General features: G+C 37.1%; 1 protein-coding gene across 1 annotated transcript in view; it reads left to right on the top strand.

Annotated features, from left to right (window-relative positions):
- Positions 1-7,393, top strand: part of LOC134321443 (transcriptional enhancer factor TEF-3-like) — a gene marked incomplete at its 5' end in the record, with an annotated part of 36,798 nt that extends 29,405 nt beyond the window's left edge. Inside the window, 3 exons of the mRNA XM_063003234.1 lie at positions 2,940-3,080; positions 3,351-3,503; positions 6,452-7,393. Of these exons, the coding sequence (XP_062859304.1) occupies positions 2,940-3,080; positions 3,351-3,503; positions 6,452-6,565 (408 nt within the window). The remainder of the gene's footprint in view (positions 1-2,939; positions 3,081-3,350; positions 3,504-6,451) is intronic.
- Between the last annotated feature and the right edge of the window lie 12,094 nt (positions 7,394-19,487).

Here is a 19,487-nt window from a genome sequence, read left to right as displayed (position 1 = left end):
CACGCCTGGCACTGCAGGATTTGAGTCCCTCTCGGCGTAGTGTGTATACTGATGGTAGCCTTTGTACTTTGGTCCCAGCTCTCTGCAGGTCATTCATCAGGTCCCTCCGTGTAGTTCTGGGATTTTTGCTCACCGTTCTCATGATCATTTTGACCCCACAGGATGAGATCTTGACCCCAAGGGAGATTATCAATGGTCTTGTATGTCTTCCATTTTCTTACAATTGCTCCCACAGTTGATTTATTCACACCAACCTGCTTGCCTATTGTAGATTCACTCTTCTCAGCCTGGTGCAGGTCTACAATTTTCTTCTTGGTGTCCTTCGACAGCTCTTTGGTCTTGGCCATGGTTGAGTTTGGAGTCTGACTGTTTGAGGCTGTGGACAGGCGTCTTTTATACAGATAATGAGGTCAAACAGGTGCCATTAATACAGGTAACGAGTTGAGGACAGAAGAGCTTCTTAAAGAAGAAGTCACAGGTCTGTGTGAGCCAGAAATTTTGCTTGTTTGTGGGTGACCAAATACTTATTTTCCACCATAATTTAATATAATAAATTCTTTAAAAATCCTACAATGTGATTTCCTGGATTTTTTTTCTCATTTTGTCTCTCATAGTTGAAGTGTACCTATGATGAAAATTACAGACCTCTCTCATCTTTCTAAGTAGGAGAACCTGCACAATCAGTGGCTGACTAAATACTTTTTGACCCCACTGTATTTCACCCACTAAAGTGCATATCATTATCAAAAGATTTAAAGAATTCAATGAACTAAAAAACAACTACTAAACGCCTATGACTTTTAATCCTCCAGATGGTACTACATTAACAACGGGTATGCTTCTGTAATTAGTAGCACCACATACTGTAGGTTAAAAATGGACAATAGTTTATAAATTGTTGTAAATGAACATTGCTAATGAATGCGTCCACACACGACAATTAAAACTGCCTAACCCATACATCAGCCTAGTACATAAACTCAGGTAACTTTTCTGAGCTTAAGCTTAACTAAAATTGAAGCAGATTGGCTTTATTTGACGGCTTTTAGCATTCTATATTTCTCTTGATAACATTCCAGAGGTTTTCAGTAGGGTTCGAGTCTGGAGATTGTCCTGTGAAAAAAAAACAATCCCCAGAGTTGGGAAACATTGTTAGAGCAGAGCAGAGTTTATTCAGGATAATCTTATATGTGGTTCTGATTCCAGCCTTGCTGAGGCACCCTCATCACTGGTCCTCCACAAAATTTCATAATGGGTGCAAGATACTGTGGCTTGTCTGACATTCTTTCCACTTACAGGTGTTTGTCCAAGCTAAAAAATTGGACTGATCAGAGAAGATGAGCTTACTCTAGTCCTCTATGGCCAAATCCTTAAGGTCTTTTGTAAAGCTCAGCAACTTTACACTTATTGTATCCCTCTGCCAGTAAAGACAGAATTGAACTTGAACATTTTTTGGGAAATTATTTTTTTATCCCAGTTACTTTTGAGGTTCTACTACCACTGCTTTTGCCACTCAGTTGTATTTGCCATCCTATTGCAAAGGGATAATAACCACAGCAGGGATTTTCCTACCTTTCCTCTAAAAATGATTTGGTTCAGATGATCATTTAACCAGTACCTCATTAAGCAGACTGAGATGTGCCTGTGTTGGAATTCAACAAACACTAAACTGAAATAACAAACATGTGAAAATGCTGATTTAAGAAATTTTTTAGCTTTATTTTAATTTTTGTCAGAGCTGTACGTTGTTGCCTAGAAAGAAACCATCCAAAATATTAGCAGCAAATATTGAATTTCTTTAATTAGGCCTTGGAATTACACTTAGATCCTGGTTCTGGACTATTGAAATACTGGAGGAGGAAGATAAAAATATTTAAAATTTAAAGTAATGTGTAGAAATGGCTTTGGATTGCTTTCAGACCACAGAAGTGAAATAAAGCTTTGCACATATAGGAAATGTTTTTATTAGGGCTGTCGAAGTTAACGCGATAATAACGCATTAACGCAATCTCAATTTAACGCGATTTAAAAAAATAGTGACGTTAACGCAAATTCTATTTGGCTCTGCGAGTCATCTGTAGTTTATGTTGAGACTTGACCTTGCACGGCATCTCTCATTAAGACGGCGTTTCTCAAATGTAACCGAGCGTCGTAGTGATGCACTTTCTTAAAAAAGAAATAAATACACGGTATATTCACAAGTTGTCGGGAGCAGAACACTTTTATTACTTTTTCTGTTACGGTACCGAATAGCGGACAGCTAGAGTCATCGCGTTAGCCAAGCATGCTATTCCATGAACTATGGAAGCCCCAAAGGGTCAAAACACACTCACTTCGTGTAGAAACGTCCATCAAACCATTGTCACGATACAACCACAGAAAAGTCTGTTACAATAACTACGCCTTATCCCACCTAAAGCACCGCTGATCTACAATGTTTGCTGATGGAGACATTTTAACCTACAATCTGACATACAGTATATACGAAGTCAAGGGTCTCTGCTGGATAGTATTACTGCCTAGTATGTGAGTGAATAAAACTCCCTTACAGTTTTCTCTTGTCCCAGCAGTTTTTAACATCAGTACATTTAGCATAAAATGTGTTCACCATTTTAATTGTAACATTTCACTTAAAAATCCTTGTTTTCTATAACATTTACACAGATTTTTTTAATGCGATTAATCGCGATTAACTATATGAAATTCTGAGATTAATCGCGATTAAATTTTTTAATCGTTTGACAGCCCTAGTTTTTAGATATATTGGTTGAATTCATATCACAAAAAGCATTACTTCACAAACCTGCTGCCAAATATTTTTGCTTGAACTTAAGCTGATATTTTTGCCGAGCTGAATGTACACTGTGAATCTGTTGCACTGCACCGTACCTGGCGGTAGCTCTAAAATGATTAACTTGATTATCTTTATGTTGGTGCAGGCGGATCTGAGCGTGAACCTCCACGATGAAAGTAATTTTTTCTATGGCGTCTCAAGCCAGTATGAGAGCTCTGAGAATATGATCATCACCTCCTCTACTAAAGTCTGCTCCTTCGGCAAGCAGGTGGTGGAGAAAGTGGAGGTAAGAGCTGACAGGGGACAATGGGAATAAAATATAGAGCACAATATTGCCAGTGGCTTTGGTAGATTTAGATTAGCAAAGATATTACTGTAATAAAATCTTTTATCAGGTTTCATGTCACATTAGTGTTTATGCTCATAAGTCACAAAGGAATCGCATTATCCCAAATTGGCTTATATATCTGAACACATCCACTTAATGTTATGTGAGTTCTAATTAAGGTTACCAGTATGAGAAATATTTCTGCCTCTTCCTCTCTCTCTTTGACAGACGGAGTACGCGCGGTTTGAGAACGGGCGATATGTATTTAGAATCCACAGATCACCTCTCTGTGAATATATGATCAACTTTGTCCATAAACTTAAACATCTCCCAGAGAAATATATGATGAACAGTGTACTGGAGAATTTTACTATACTACAGGTACATGTTTAGTGGTTTGCTCCCCAGTTGTTTTACCACACTATACAGTACAGCATGGCACATTTACAAATACTGTATGTGATCTCACATTTTGTCATCATGTTCCTGTGCTGAATTTTTTAACTCTTATTGCCAGGGTACCAAGAGTACCAAACAGAGACATATGGGAAGAGCTGAAAACAGTGATAAAAAACACTGACCAGATATAATTCTTTACCAGTATGGCAAAGCAATAATAATAATATTAATAATGCCATTTATATTGCTGGACTGTGATGGACTGGATTCCTGTCCAGGGTGTTTTGTTGTGTCGTGTTCTGGGTCATCATGAACCTGAATTAGAGATAACGCGTTTACAAAAGAAAAAAAAAATCTTTATTTATATAGCACTTTTTGAGATCAAAGTGCTTAACATATAAAAGATTATACAAATCATTTATACAAATACATTTTTATCACAAAAATCATTATATCTATTACCATCAAAGATGCTTGTCCATCTTCATTAGAAGCATACAAGCATTTATTTACTCTGTAGAGTTTTCCATTTTTTTAAAATGTGTCTCCACTAGGAAACGCCATGTGCAATACCCAGGACAGGGTGCCGATTCATCATTTGGCCATAGCCCCTAGATAGATATTCATGTCTGTGCTAACATTCAGCCTCGGTGGGCTTTTAGCATTAAATTTGGTACTGTAGGGCTTTTTTCTGTAATTTAGGTGTAGTAGGTGGTACATGTCACTAAGTAACTACTACATCGTTTATTATATTGAAATTTACATTCCTCATTTTAGACACAATATATCTTTTTACTGTACCCATAATGTAGGAGTTAATACAGTTGTAGCTAATGGTACATGCCACTAGGTAATTACTACAAAATGTCACTTTTTACATGCTCCCTTAGCTTTTCAACCCAAATGAACCTCACATTTTAGAAATAGCGTTAACAGAATAAAAATTAACAGAAACACTTTTTGAACATATTTGATTGTAGTTTGTTCTTTGTTTGCTGCAGAGTCAGTTCATACAGTTTTATTTATTTTTGGATGTCCAATATGAAACTAACTTAACCACAGTCGCTATTGTATAAAATCCACGTTTTGAAAGCTAAAATGGCTTTGCTTGTGATGTGCTTTATATTGAGATAAGCTATAAGCTTGTTGGTTATCTGTTAAAAGAAATCGACAACATGTACATACCTTATTCTGATGAATGTAAAATATACCCCTTTAACTTAGGCAATTCTCAAACGGCTTTATTTTATTGTGTAAGTGCAGTGAACTGTGATTCAGTAACAAAATCCAAAACTCATTCAGCTCATTGTATTTCTTCCAGCATATTTATCTTTTTAAGGAGCTGCAACAAAGTCAAATTAACAGCTAGAGTCAAATGTTGTATATTCTGCCTGCTTATCCACACCTAACCACTATAGATTTGGCATTTAATTGTTTAAGTTAGCTAGGCAGAAATTAGGTTATTGAGACAGATGGAAATAAGGCTGTTACCCCAGCAATAAAACGGTCCTAACAACAGTTCTTCAACACTGGCATTCACTGTGTTGCCCTCTGCCCACTCACTGTGACTCTGAGACAACCATCTACTGATTGTGCATTGAGAATCATAGAAAACTCACTCATGTCTTTTCAATAGTCTGAAATATTTCAGATTGACTTTTAAGTGACGAAAACAGACTAGCATGCAATCATACATGCACACACACATACTTTAAACTTGCTGTAAGCTATTTTCATAATAGCTGTGTTCAACACTGATATCAGAGTTGAACATATATGCTGTTACCATGATTTGACAATTAAATATGAAATACTCAGGTTTTAAATGTATTCAGCAATGTATCCCATGACGATAACAAAGAATACAGAATTACAAATTTAAAATCATTTAAACACATTAAAAAAGAGCTTAAGTTGCACTGTTTCTTGATGGGGTTTAATAATGTTTTTACATTTGTTTTTTACAAAAACACAAAAACATGTAAAGCTCAGCACAAATTTTCACATACTTTATTGAAACAAAAACTACATAACAGTGAACATGCAAGTAATGTATGTGAGCAAAACCAGTTTAGCTTTCAGTGTGTAGATTTATAGTTACCTACCAGTAGTAGTTGCGAAGTGCAAACTAAACATGCTAATCAGAATGGAGGTGCAGCCATTATATTAAAGCTTTTTATGATAACAGTATTGTAGTTAATATAGGATGATAAGCAGAGTTACACTCAGAATATACACTGATCAGCCATAACAATAAAACCACCTCCTTGTTTCTACACTCACTGTCCATTTTATCAGCTCCACTTACCATATAGGAGCACTTTGTAGTTCTACAATTACTGACTGTAGTCCATCTGTTTCTCTGCATGCTTTGTTAGCCCCCTTTCATGCTGTTCTTCAATGGTCAGGACTCTTCCAGGACCACCACAGAGTAGGTGCTGAGAATCATCCACCACCTAAATAATACCTGCTCTGTGGGGGTCCTGGCCATTGAAGAACAGTGTGAAAGTAGGCTAAAAAGATATGTAGAGAAACAGATGGACTACAGTCAGTAATTGTAGAACTTCAAAGTGCTTCTATATGGTAAGTGGAGCTGATAAAATGGACAGTGAGGTGGTTTTAATGTTATGGTCGATCAGTGCATACACCATATTTTCACCTGTGTGAAGCAAGGCATGGGGTTGTGGCTGACTTTTACCCTAACTTTCTAAGATTATGCTTACTGACATTTGCTGTTGCCATGAACTGCCACAAACTGCTCATTTTTAGTGCTACTGGTATTGGATGTCGATTTTACAGTATCATGATAACTTGTAAAATATATTTTTTGCCAAGTAAAAAATAAATATAAGAAATGCTATGTACAGTTGGATCAGTTTGTTCCTGTTGACTGTACATTTAACTACTTTTGTCTGCTCTATCTGTCTCAGGTTGTTACTAACAGGGACACTCTGGAAATTTTGCTGTGTGTGGCTTACGTGTTTGAAGTGTCAACCAGTGAGCATGGTGCCCAGCATCACATCTACAGACTGGTCAAAGACTGATTTTGAGACTGTAACTGTACAACTACTACCTATTACTACTACTAAAGCTCAAAGCACCACGACTTCCCCTACTGCTGTCCTACAGACCTCCATGATTTAGTCAGGGAATACAAGCACATCGACGGGTGATCTACCGATTCCACAACACAACTCCGACTCCCAGAGGCCTGAGCAGGAGAAACTTTTCTAGTGAACATGACACAATCAGAACGTTTGCTTCTTCTAGAAAGATCAAAGTCAGAATGCAAGTTGAGACAGGTGTTTTGTGTTCTGTTCTGTTTTCTTTTTTTCTAATATGGAAAATACGATTAGAAGGAAATTGCATGAAGATGTTTTTCTTCCTTGAATTGAATGTAACTAAAGAGTTGTTTGTTATGGTGTCATTTCACACAGTGACTTGTGACAGACTGGATGTCACCCAGTGAAGAGTTAAATATGCATATACACTTATCTTGTTTTAGCCTCCAAGCTGCATATGTAAGGTATTATGCACTGAAAAAGCTGTGTATGGCCAAATTCTTTATAATATTTAATTTAAATTGCATCCTAGCAATCTGTGTGACGAAAATAGCAATTACATTGAGCATTTAAAAACAGTGTGTAAGATTTTCACAACTTCAGTTCAGGCAAGAGGAAAAATACAGTCTGGAGAAATGAATTCAACCACTTTTATTATGTTTTTATCATAAGTTCAGGGCATGTATCCACATCCGATTTACACACAATGCCATTTGATTTTTTTTACTAGCAAAGATTTGCAAAAAAGTAAGTATTTATCAGATTCAAAAGGTAATTAAAAATAGTACTCAGACACCAAAATGTATAACATCAATACTTTGTTGCATAGCAGTTTGAAGATGTCTACAAATAAAACAATTTATCCTTTTGCAGCATCATGGTTCAGTTTTGACATATTTTCTTTCTCCAACTTGTCTTTAATTCCCCAAGAGTATGAGTTCTCTGATAGGCCCGCAATATTAACATTTTGGATAATTTTGAATGGCATTTAAGTCAGGGATCATACTTTACTGTGGGTATAGTGTTACTGGGTCTAAGAGAATTTTGGTAAATCTTGTGTGGCACATCTGTCTGGTGCTAATTTTTGGTTCTTTAAACGTTCCACGTACACAGTACAAAACCAAATGTACTGACAGGGATATTTAAGATGATTACTATGGCTCTCTAGTCTTATTCGTTTGTCTTTAATAATTTTGTCCCTGGTAACTTTAGAAAGCTGCTTCATCTTTACTGTTGTTGCTACCCACTGAGTAATTAGTTTCCATCTTTGTAGATTTTTTAAACAAAAATCATTCCCCAAGCTTATAAACATATGAAGACAGTATGTGTAAAGTAGAAGTGGATACATGAACTGGAAGTACAAACCTCATTTTCAGAAAAGTTGGGACATTTTGTAAAACGCAATAAAAAACAGTGTGATTTGTTAATTCTATTAAATCTTTACTTAATTGATAAAAGTAGAAATAAAGGAGTTCCAATGTTTTGACTGATTAACCTAATCGTATGTTGTAAACATAAAATACACTCCAGAAAGTTGGGACAGAGGTGTGTTGGTTTGGGAACTGAAGATACTAATTGTTGCAGTGTTGCCTATTCTTGCTTGATATGAGACTTCAGCTGCTCAACAGTTCCCAGTCACTACTGTCACTATTTTCCTCTTAATGCTGCACCATACATTTACAATTCAAGACAATTCTGGACTGCAGGCAGGTCAGTCAAGCACACACATTCTGTGTCTACGAAGCAGATTGAGGTTTAGCATTGTATTCCTGAAATAATCATGAACCTTCTGGAACAATACATTACATGTGTGTTACTGAAATCCTAATACGCACCTCTACATTAAAGGTACCTTCATACATATGCAAGTCACCCATGCTATGACAGATGTTGGCTTTTGGACATTTCACTGATGACAATCTGTCTGGTCCTTTTCATCTTTGGCAAAGAGAACATGAAGTCAGACCAGTGCACACATTTCCACTGTCATTCGGACAATCTGAGATAAGCTTGGGCCCAGAGAACTCGGAGGCATTTCTGCAGGCATTTCAGGTTGCATTTCTTGATGCAAGACTAAATTATTTGCAATCTTGCACTGAGAAATGATTGGCAATTCTCTTTGGAAGTTTGGCTCAAAGTGGTGAGCCAAGACTGATTCTCTCACCTGCTACCAATTTACCTGAATATTGTGAAATGTTGTAACTTCAATATTCTATAAACTTTTCACTTTTATTTTGCATCTCTCACTTTAACTTTTTAAAGTGTTCTGCAGGCAACACATTCTATGCTTTCTTTCTACTTTATAGTTTAAATAATAGTTTAAGCGTATTACCAAATCAAAGATTCTTCTTCAGACTGTGTTTTAAGGGGAATATTAAATAAATCAATAGTGGCTTATCACTTGTTTCCTCTCACTGTACATGATCTGAACAACTCCTGCTATGAATAAATCTGGTAAGTATTTGAAATTTGGTAAGCTGTAAAAAAACACATGGGTAACCATTAAACTAAATTGTGCAAATCTCTCTGGACTCAAGCTGAGAACTACTGACTTACACTGTGTGACTTCAGTCTATGTGCTAGACTGACATTTATAATGAAGCATGACACTCTTTTGACGTAACCTGAAGAATTCTGTCACATACAAAAGCAAATGCAAAGAAAACTCCTTAGTGTGACAGTAGCGGTCTGTGCAAAAAAAGAACTTGGAGGAAAAACTAAACTGTGCATATCAGTACTTGATTACTTGATATTTATTTGATTGTTCTCTTTATCAATGAGGAAGCTAAATCTGTTATATAAAAGTTTGATATAAGAATTTAATGATTTTATTACACTTTATTTATAAAAGATAGAAAGCAAGCTGTTTAATTTTTGGAATTCTATGTATTTTAAATCTAGCAAAATTCTTATTTAAGACAAAAATAAAACTTAGACACAAATAATGTAGCTGTTAAAAATGTCCAGTGCCACTAAGTTTTTGTTGGGCTCTGTACAAAAATACCCCGCGACCCTAATTGGTTAAGAAAATGAGTGAGATTAAATTGTGCCTAAAGCAGCATTACATTTGTAAACATCTTTGATAGAAATGAACATTACATTCATTTATGTCTTTTGCAGCTGTTTCATCCTCAAAGAAACCACTGGGCCACCACACACTCACCTATACACTTAAAGTAGGGGGTCTAGCTTCTCTGTTTTTTGGAAGCTGGAAGAACTCATAGTCGACCCACATTAATTTACCCATACTAAACTACACAGACAGTGATCAAAAGTATGGTTTACTTACAGGTCGCATAACTCTGAACTTCAGGTACAAACACAACCTGCTGTGTGGAAAAAATATTTTCAAGTAGTGCCTAAGGTAGTGGCATTAATATTTGATGACATTTAATGTCACTAAAGCTTGTTTTTTAAATGAATACTGCAGTGATGGGTGCAGACAAACCCTTTGATAAAGTGTTTTATTAAGCTCAGAAAGAGGATGTTCTTTTTAGAGGAGGAAAATCACTGCTCAAAGCTCAACTCCTAAACCTTAGACATTCCATACACATACACAAATACACAGACCTACCAAATACAACACAGATTACAGCACACACAGCTGTTTACAGTTGCAATCAAAATTATTCAACCCCCATTGTATATTAGGTTTTATACAACAGTTAGTTCCGACCTTACAATCTGATTGTTTGAGAAGCGTTCTAACCGTGCCGATATTCGTGATAACAGCACGGTCTTTTCACACCACAACTGTATTACTCCGCTGACGCGTTGCCATTAACGACAAGCTTCATGCACACAAACGCGCACGCAGGCGACACAGCCTTTTTTTCCCGATCGCGTATTAGATCCGTTATCTGAAATACAATCTAGCGCACTGTGTAGGGAACATAACCAATTGTCTAATTCACTATCTAGTGCACTATGTAGGGAACATATATCCGTGATCTGATACACAATCTAGTGCACTATGTAGGGAACATTATTGTGTTTGTAACGCGAACAGTTAGCGTAATAGCCCAGTTAGCAGCTCCTAGAAGTTCTGTTATCACCCGTATATCCTTTGGTGTGTGCGAGAGTTTTTTTATTTCTTTTTTTCCCTTCGGAGGTTCTTGCCTTTTTCTTCTTGTTGTTCTTACCTCCCTGAAATGAGTTTTTGCAACTTGGGATGTCTGCTTTGTAGTGTTAAACTTTATATTCGTTGTGGAACTACTTTTTGGCGGAAGGTATTGTCAATATTAAAGCATATTTATTATGAAATTCAGGACTTCTTTGATTTATTTTCTTTATTTATTTTGTAAAAACTGTTGTATAAAAGCAATAGAACACTTGAGGTCATGTGTTATCGCCAATAACATCACGGCTGTGATTTGGTCGCAGATCACAGCCGTGATGTTATTGGCGATAACACACTCCCTCTCGTGTTCTATTGCTTAATAATAGCAAAATTTTGCACATTTTGCAATAAACCAATCAAACAGCAGCATTCCTAAAGAATCTTTACCCATTCCTCATGTACAGTGGCCTACAGTTTACTAATATTCTTGGGTTTGCATGCTGTAACCACCTTCTTCAAATCCCACCCAAATTGTTCTATAGGGTATAAGTCAGATAACTGTAACGTTACTTCAGAATCTCTCAGGACTTCTTCTGAAACCAAGTCATGATGGACTTTGCGGTATGCTTGGGATCACTGTCCTGTTGGAAGATCTAATGAACTCCAAACTTCAGCTTTCTAACGGAAGGCATGACAGTGTGGCAGTGTAAATGGTAAGCTCTTATAGAATCATATGTGTGCATTTTCCCAATATTTCCAATCAATTCAAATTGCAACAGGTGGACTCCAAATTAATTTTGGACATCTAACGGATAATTATAGCTTTATTAAATTAAATTTAAACAGGATGTGCATGACCAAAATTTGGAATGCCACAAGAAAGAGTCTGAATAGTTAAAATTTAATATTAACACACTGGATAACTTTTACATTTAGTTAGGGTGACCATATTTTGTTTTTTAAAGAAAGAGGACATGTCCAGGGAAAAAAACATCTGGCAACATTTCCTACCTTTCCCCTGTGAACTGTACACACCATGACCCTGGATAGGATAAAGCACTTCAATACTGAAGTAATAGCTCAGTGGTTAAGGTACTGGATTAATAATTAGCAGATTGCCGGTTCAAGCCCCACCGCCACCAAATTTCCACTGTTGGGCCCCTGAGCAAGGCCCTTAACCCTCAACTGCTCGAAACTGTGTTCAGTCGTAAATGTAAATGATCCTTTACTGATCCTGTACATCTGGTAAGTTATCAAAGAAGCAATGTTGCCATCTACTGGCTTAAAGTGGTGGTGCTTAACGATCTGGACATGGTTAGTCGTTTATTAATTTTCAGTAACCAGATGACAGTTTGGATTTGATACTTTGATTTTCCTGGGAACCTGGGCTCGAGCTTTGCCTCTGGAAGCTGTTTTAAAATTTGTCATGTAGCTTTTCATTTTTTTATTTTTTTTGTCTGTGTAGGTTTCCACTGTCCTACTTTTCATAAATATGCAAAAGATTGATTGGCTGTTTTAAATTTCCTCTAGATATAAGTGAACTACTATGTAAGTGCATGCTGTCATTCATTAGATTAGCTCCCAGTTCAGAGTGTGTTCCTGAATGCACCTAATGTTTTCAGGTGGCACTGTACCCACCCACTGAATACAGACAGTGAAAATAAAAACCACCTCATTGAAATCAGGCTTGGTGCATCTGTCACACGATAAAACAAAAGGCCCTTTCCACTGCATGGTACTCTACAGTAAATCCAGAAATATCCATGCTGTACCTATTTGTACCTAAAATTGTTCATTTTAGATTGCACAGGTAAGTAGGAGACGTTTGCTGAGGGTAAGGGTGTTATGGCATTTTTTTTTAGATGCTTAGAGCAAATATGAAAAGGTAACTGTGTACAATAACAGTAGCAACAACAGGACGATTTCCTGTTTGCACCATTGTGGTTATTGTTCTCTATAATATTCTGAAGCCCATTTTATTGTTTTGTGCTTTTCACATGCTGTTGTATAAAAAATGTTTGCAGTTGGATCTTAAAGATAGTGCTTGTATTGTGTCACTCCAGTGGCGATTCATTCATTCATTCATTCACTGTATGTTAAACCACTGCTTTATCCTATTCAGGGTCATGGTGGGTCCAATTCCCTGGGCGAAAGACAGGAAACACCTGGACAGGTCGCCAGTCCATCACAGGGCAAACTCACATACACACATTCACACTTACACTCACTCATACCTACGAGGACTTTAATATCTCCAATTAACCTGACTGCATGTCTTTGGACTTTGGGAGGAAACCAGGACAAACACAGTAAAAACATGCAAACTCCACACAGGAAGGACCTGGACCACCTGGGAATCAAACCCAGGTTTCCTTCTTGCTGTGAGGCAACTACATATGCTACCAGCCGAGCCACCCCAGTGTACTGTTTCTCATGTCAACCTACAGCCAGCTTTGGTACACTTAGTCCCTGGTCTACAAGTGTAACAAAATTAGGCACAGGTACTTTAATACGGTACAAGTCACTTGGCAAAGAAGACAACCACTAAATGTGAAATCACATGTTTAACAATGTATTGCACAGGGTACCACAAAGTGGATAAGAGGTTAAATAAACTACAGTAGACAAAGACCATTTGCTCGCTCACTCTGACCTCTGGCCAATCCAACTTTTGTATGTCTTTGGAAGGTGGAAGAAAACCAAATTACTTGAAGGACACCCATATGGACACTGGAGTGACAGAGTACTAGATAAGTATTAGGCTTTACTTGTCATGATTGTGCTATTACTCTTTGTTTATGACACTAGGTTTATTTAGTACAGCTTTAAATTATCCATTGGGTCCCTCCAAAACATACACCAACTGTTTATCAGCAAAGAAGTACTAATTATTAACTGAGAGCCCATTATGTGCTGCAAAATTCTGATTATGTTTGTTATTGCCTTTGTTATTGCATATATGCTACACTGAATGATAACATGCATTAAATAGAACATGATAATACACAAAGGGAATTTATGTAAAACATTTAAATAACAAAATAGCACGAAAGATCATCATTTTAGTTTTACTTATTATACTTGGCCAAGGTGAGTTTTATTAATCAGTTATCATGATCATAATTATACTCACTTCACTTTTTATTCCCATTCTGCTTCCGGCACACTATTATTGTAGCTCTTCAATATTAGTATTATAGGTGTAAAAATGAAATAATCAGTTTTGTTGGTTTTGAGAAGGTTGGTTTGTGATGGACGATGTTTAGGGGCGTGTCGGTGACTCTCACCTGCAGCTTCAACACTCGCTCCTGTTCCTCAGTAAGACTAGAAGCGCTACTGGCATGTTCCCACTGACCATCCGCCATGATCGTCACTCGGAGCTTTCTCTGTATATTCAGTCTAATCACTTACACCGAGTCCGAGTGCTCTCCTACTTCCTACTACAGGAACTGCTGGATCCGACGCTTTCCTGGACTACAGGTGGACTTTGAGGAGTCCGAGCGCAAAGGAGCGCGTTTATTACAGCAGTACCACGGATACAGCGCCCAGAACTGCAGCCGAACCTGCTGCCTCACACTCAACTGTGAGTAACTCTCCACTTTCAATTCACAGTAATTATATACTCTTCATTACAATCATTCATAAGTTATTTTATATTATTTATATGTTACTGTAACTGCCTACATGAAATCAATCCTAATATTTTAAATAATTGAATAATACATCATTGTAACTTACTACCTTAAACACTATTAATAATAATGATAATAATAATAATAATAATACTGAACCGTGAGTAACTTTAAATCATAATCTTAATATTTTAATTAATTAAATAATACATAATTGTAACTTACTACCTTAAACACTATTAATAATAATGATAATAATAATAATACTGAATTGTGAGTAACTTTCTACCTTAAATCATAATCTTAATATTTTAATTAATTAAATAATACATAATTGCAACTTACTACCTTAAACATTATTAATAATAATGATAATAATAATAATACTGAATTGTGAGTAACTTTCTACCTTAAATCATAATCTTAATATTTTAATTAATTAAATAATACATAATTGCAACTTACTACCTTAAACACTATTAATAATAATGATAATAATGATGATAATAATAATAATAATAATAATAATAATACTGAACCGTGAGTAACTTTCTACCACCCCATATTTCTTAATATTATAATTAATTAAAAAATACAATATATAACTTACTATCTTAAACTGGAATAAAAAAATACAATAATAATTATTGTCTGTTTTACCACCGCTTTATCGTATTTAGGGTGGTGGGGGGTCTGATTCACTGGGTAAAAGGACCTTGGGAAGGTCCGTCACAGGGCAAACACGCATAACACACATTCACGCCTAGGGAGACTTTATGACTCCACTTCATGATTCCCTAACACATTTTTATTAGGAGAGGAGATCTGAACAGCAGGCAGGCCAGTCAAGCACACATTCTATATCTACGAGGCCATGATGTTGTAGCATGTTACCTCGTTGGCAGCATGTGTCTTTAAAATGCCAATAGACACCTCCATGACAGTGGTGTCTTCACACATACGTAAGCCATGGGCACTGATGGACCCCAATACCATGACAAAATTTTGCACCGCAGACAAAATGAGACCAAGATAAACTTTTCAAATTTTTATTTTATTAATTCTATTTTTATGTGACCTGTAATCAGTACAATTTAATTAAAAAACAAATAGAGATTTTTTAGGACTTATTTTTACTTAAAAATAAAAAAACTTTCCATCATGTGGTTGCATAAATATGCACGCCCTTAAACTAATTGAAGCACCTTTTGATTTTATGACAGCATTCAGTCTTTTCAGCGTGGCACATCTCAACTTGGCAATCTTTGCCCACTCTTCCTTCCCAAGGTGCATTTAGATTTAGATAAGATTGGGCCATTCCAAAACTTTGATCTTCTTCTGGTGAAACCATTCTTTTGTTGATGTGGAGGGATCTTCTGACTGATTTCTTTCAACACTGAAGATCCCTGTGATACTTTGTAAGCTCTTTGTGGACCAAGACTTTTACTGTAACCTTATATGGAAGCACTTAATTGATAGCAGGTGTCACTGACTACTATTTAAACTACTAGTTTAAATATGATTGGTTCATTCTGAACACAGCCACACCCCCCATTATAAAGGGGTGTACACACTTATGCAATTAATTTTTTTGACTATTTTTAAATTTTTCCCTCTAAATTACTTCAGTGTGTTTTTCAGGTAAATTCAACAGATTATAGGTAAGGCCCTAACTAATTGACATCCTAATTCAAAAAGAATTTAGCAATGACTGTTTTCTAATGTATTAGCATTTCACATACTGTCCCAACTTGAAATATATAAAGACTAACCTTTCTGATGACAAATCTTTATGATCATATTATGACCTGGACTATGTTCCCTATAGTCTCCTGCAACCTGGCTGTGTTTCATTACAACACTTCTCAGGAAAATGAAAACTGCTTTCATCTTTACTGCCCAACACTGGAAAGCTGCAAATTCAGGCAAAAAGTCAATGCCGTCCTTTATAAAGTTACTAAAGGTGAGTGTGTTTAATGTCTTTACCTAAAAACAGCCTTCACCCAAAAGGCTTGTATATGTTATCTACTTTAACTACTATTATTAAGTTCATGTGTGCTTTGCAGGTGTGGATCCTGACCTGCTGGTATTTGGGAAGTACATCACCACCAATGCCCAGGTGCTACCTTACCTGACTTTGTCCAGACTTAACACCTCTGAATCAGACAAACGTCAGTTCAACCGGCCTCACATGGCGATGAGCAGCTCTACGCATCCTACCAGACCTGCCACTGTACCACTAACTTCTCCCATCTCCAGTACCTTCAGCCAGCTCATTTCTACTATTACTCCATTTGTTTCTACTTCTACTACACAAGATATCCAGGACACCATCCCTGCTTCTTTATTACAGAGATCCACAACCTTGAAAAAGATAACTCAGCCAATTGCCAATGTAACTCCAGACCATTTCACCACTGTTACCATTAAATGGACGTCCACAGCTACACAGAACTTTACACAAGTATCATCCAACTTTAATCCTCGGACAAGCTTAGTTTCCCAAGCCAAAACTACCCTCAATGCCTCTGTAACAGTTTCAAGGGTCTTAAAAGAACCAACATCAGGCTTAACACAGACTTCCAAAACAGCATTTGATGCAATAACAAGGACACCTAGAACAGTATATCCTATGCAAACCACGTCCTCTAACGTCAATACCCAGACATACTCAACTACCAATACAATCTCTAACAGCAAACTTACTGCAACAACCACACCTGTCTCTCTAATAAACACTCAACAAAGCAGTATGAGTATGGCTACACCCAATACTACACTTCCTACAAATGATCCAGACTTGACAAAAGTGACCCCAACTTCAATCCCTTTTACTGCTGTCACAACTGTGACTCAGGAGGTAACAACACAAATGCCAAAAGTGGTAACTAAAAGCAACATATCATCATCTTGGCCCCAAACTCAGCCGAAAAACACCCAATCAGAAAAAGGGATCACTCAGTCCTCAACAACAAATTCCCACCCTCAAGGAGAAACCAATGTCAGTGCAACTACCAACATGGATTCCACAAGATCTTTCAATCTAACAACCTCATCCGGACACCACTCATCTCCCACAGCTTTACTGACCAACCTTAGCTTAAACATCTCACCCACGCCACCTGCCATCATAGAGGAGAGCCTGCCATATCCAAATGATTCAAAAGGTTACATAATTCGGAATGTTACGACAGTCGACAGTCCACAGCCTGGAGGTGAAGAAGAATTGACACAAGTGTGGCATCTAGCAGCCAACACTGTTCTGGTGGTTATGGCAACCTGTGCAACCTTACTGTGTGGTTGTTGTTCACTGCTAATGGCAATGAGTTGGAGAGGAAGGAGGAGGCGGAAGGGGAGATATCAGACTACATTAAGGGGCAAGAAAGGGTCCATGCGTCTTATCAAATATGTCATTGTTAGGGAGAGCTCGTAAAGTAGGTTATGCTTAGGAGTATAGATACAGTGAATACAGTGGATTTAGAAAAAAAAAAAATCAGACCCCCATTAGATTGGATGGCAAGCATCTGTGAAAGGTCATTTCTGGGAAAGGTCTGTCCACAGATGTTTGATGGGATTTAAGATTGTGCTTTGACTGGGCCCCTCAAGGACATTTAGAGACTTGTCCCAAAGCCACTCCAGTGTTATTTTGGTTGTATGCTTTAGGCCACTTAAGTATTTGAACTGAACTGGTGCCCTAATCAGAGTGTGTGTTTAATCTGGAGAAGTTTTTTTCAAGGATGTTCCTGGATTTGGTTGCATTCATCAATCCATCAATTCTTATCCTTCTCCCTGTCCCTATAGTTTAGAAGCAAACCCATAGCATGATGCTGCCACCACCATGTTTCACTGTAGGGATGTTATTAGCCAGATGATGTTTTTGCCATAGTGTTTACTGTTTTGTCCAAAGAGTTCATTTTTCATTATAGACGAAAATCTTTCCACATTAAGTCCAATTACCCGACTGCATTATGCTTCCTCCCTACTGATGCTGATCTCCACCCGGGTTGAGGAGAGCCGAGACTGACACACGCCCCCTCCGACATGTGTGCAGTAGCCGTCTGCATCTTTTCACCTGCATGAGGCGAGTTCATATGCAGATCAGCTTTGTGTATGGAGAGCCTCACCCTGATCAACGCATTATTCCTCAACTAATTGGCCATCAATCAGCCAGCAGAGGTCGTAGTTGCATCAGTTATGAGGAGTCCCTATCCGGCTCTCACCCTGTATGAACAACAGCCAATCGTTGTTTATGTGGGCACCCAGCCTGCCAAATGGCAGAGCTGAGTTTCAAACCGACAAGTTTGAAATGTCAGCTCTGGTGTGCTAGTGTGTTTTACCGCTGCACCACCTGAGCACCCAATTTAATTTATTTGAAGGACAGAAAGGATATTTAAAGCAACCTAAATTCACCCAACCACAATTTGGAGTGCCACAGTGAAGGGTCTAAATACTTCTGTGAATCAGAGATTTTAGTCTTTAACTTTATACATTTTAAAAATAATATAATAATAAATAATAATTATAATAATACACTATTGACCAGCGTACATTTAAATAAAATGTCTCTGCTTAAAAATGAAGTATAAGCATAATGTATAAAATGAAGCAAAACTAATCAAATCACAAAACTGTATTGATGATTAGCAAATAATTTAAATAAATCATTGTTAGAAAGAAGAAATATTCAGTATCAGCGCAGAAGCCCAAACAGTATAAACACGGGCTTAAATTGCTTAGACAATGCAATGATTCTTCAAATTGAAAATATACCTTATATCATTTTGCATACTAAAATACGCAGAGAAAACAGAGTAATTAATGTTTTCTCTAGTTAGGTTGATAGTTGATTCCATGCAAGATTGCCAAAAGGTTCAAAGTTGTTCTTTAAGGGCAGTTAGTTGTGAGAGCAGTTAAGAGTGGTATTGGCACCTGCACCACCACTGGGTTATCTCACAATCATTCCTAAATGGAAAGAACTGGAACTCAGTATCAGGTTACTCATTTCCCATTACCGGTGGATTAGAGTAGAACCTATTGAAGCAGCCAGGTGGGTTTTCAACCTTATTTTCAAAGCATGCTTTCATCAGGGTGTCTGTAAATGGCAGGGACTATTCTTTAACCATTATGATGCAGAGTGGACTGATTTATGTTCAGATACAGAAGAAGGTGACAAAGAAAGGCAGAAATCCTGATGATACTTTACCTCATTGGG

Source organism: Trichomycterus rosablanca, chromosome 1 (genome assembly GCF_030014385.1).
Source record: "Trichomycterus rosablanca isolate fTriRos1 chromosome 1, fTriRos1.hap1, whole genome shotgun sequence".
Taxonomy (NCBI): Eukaryota; Metazoa; Chordata; class Actinopteri; order Siluriformes; family Trichomycteridae; genus Trichomycterus; species Trichomycterus rosablanca.
The sequence above is the reverse complement of the archived record's forward strand: the minus strand, read 5'-3'. Positions and strand labels throughout refer to the sequence as shown.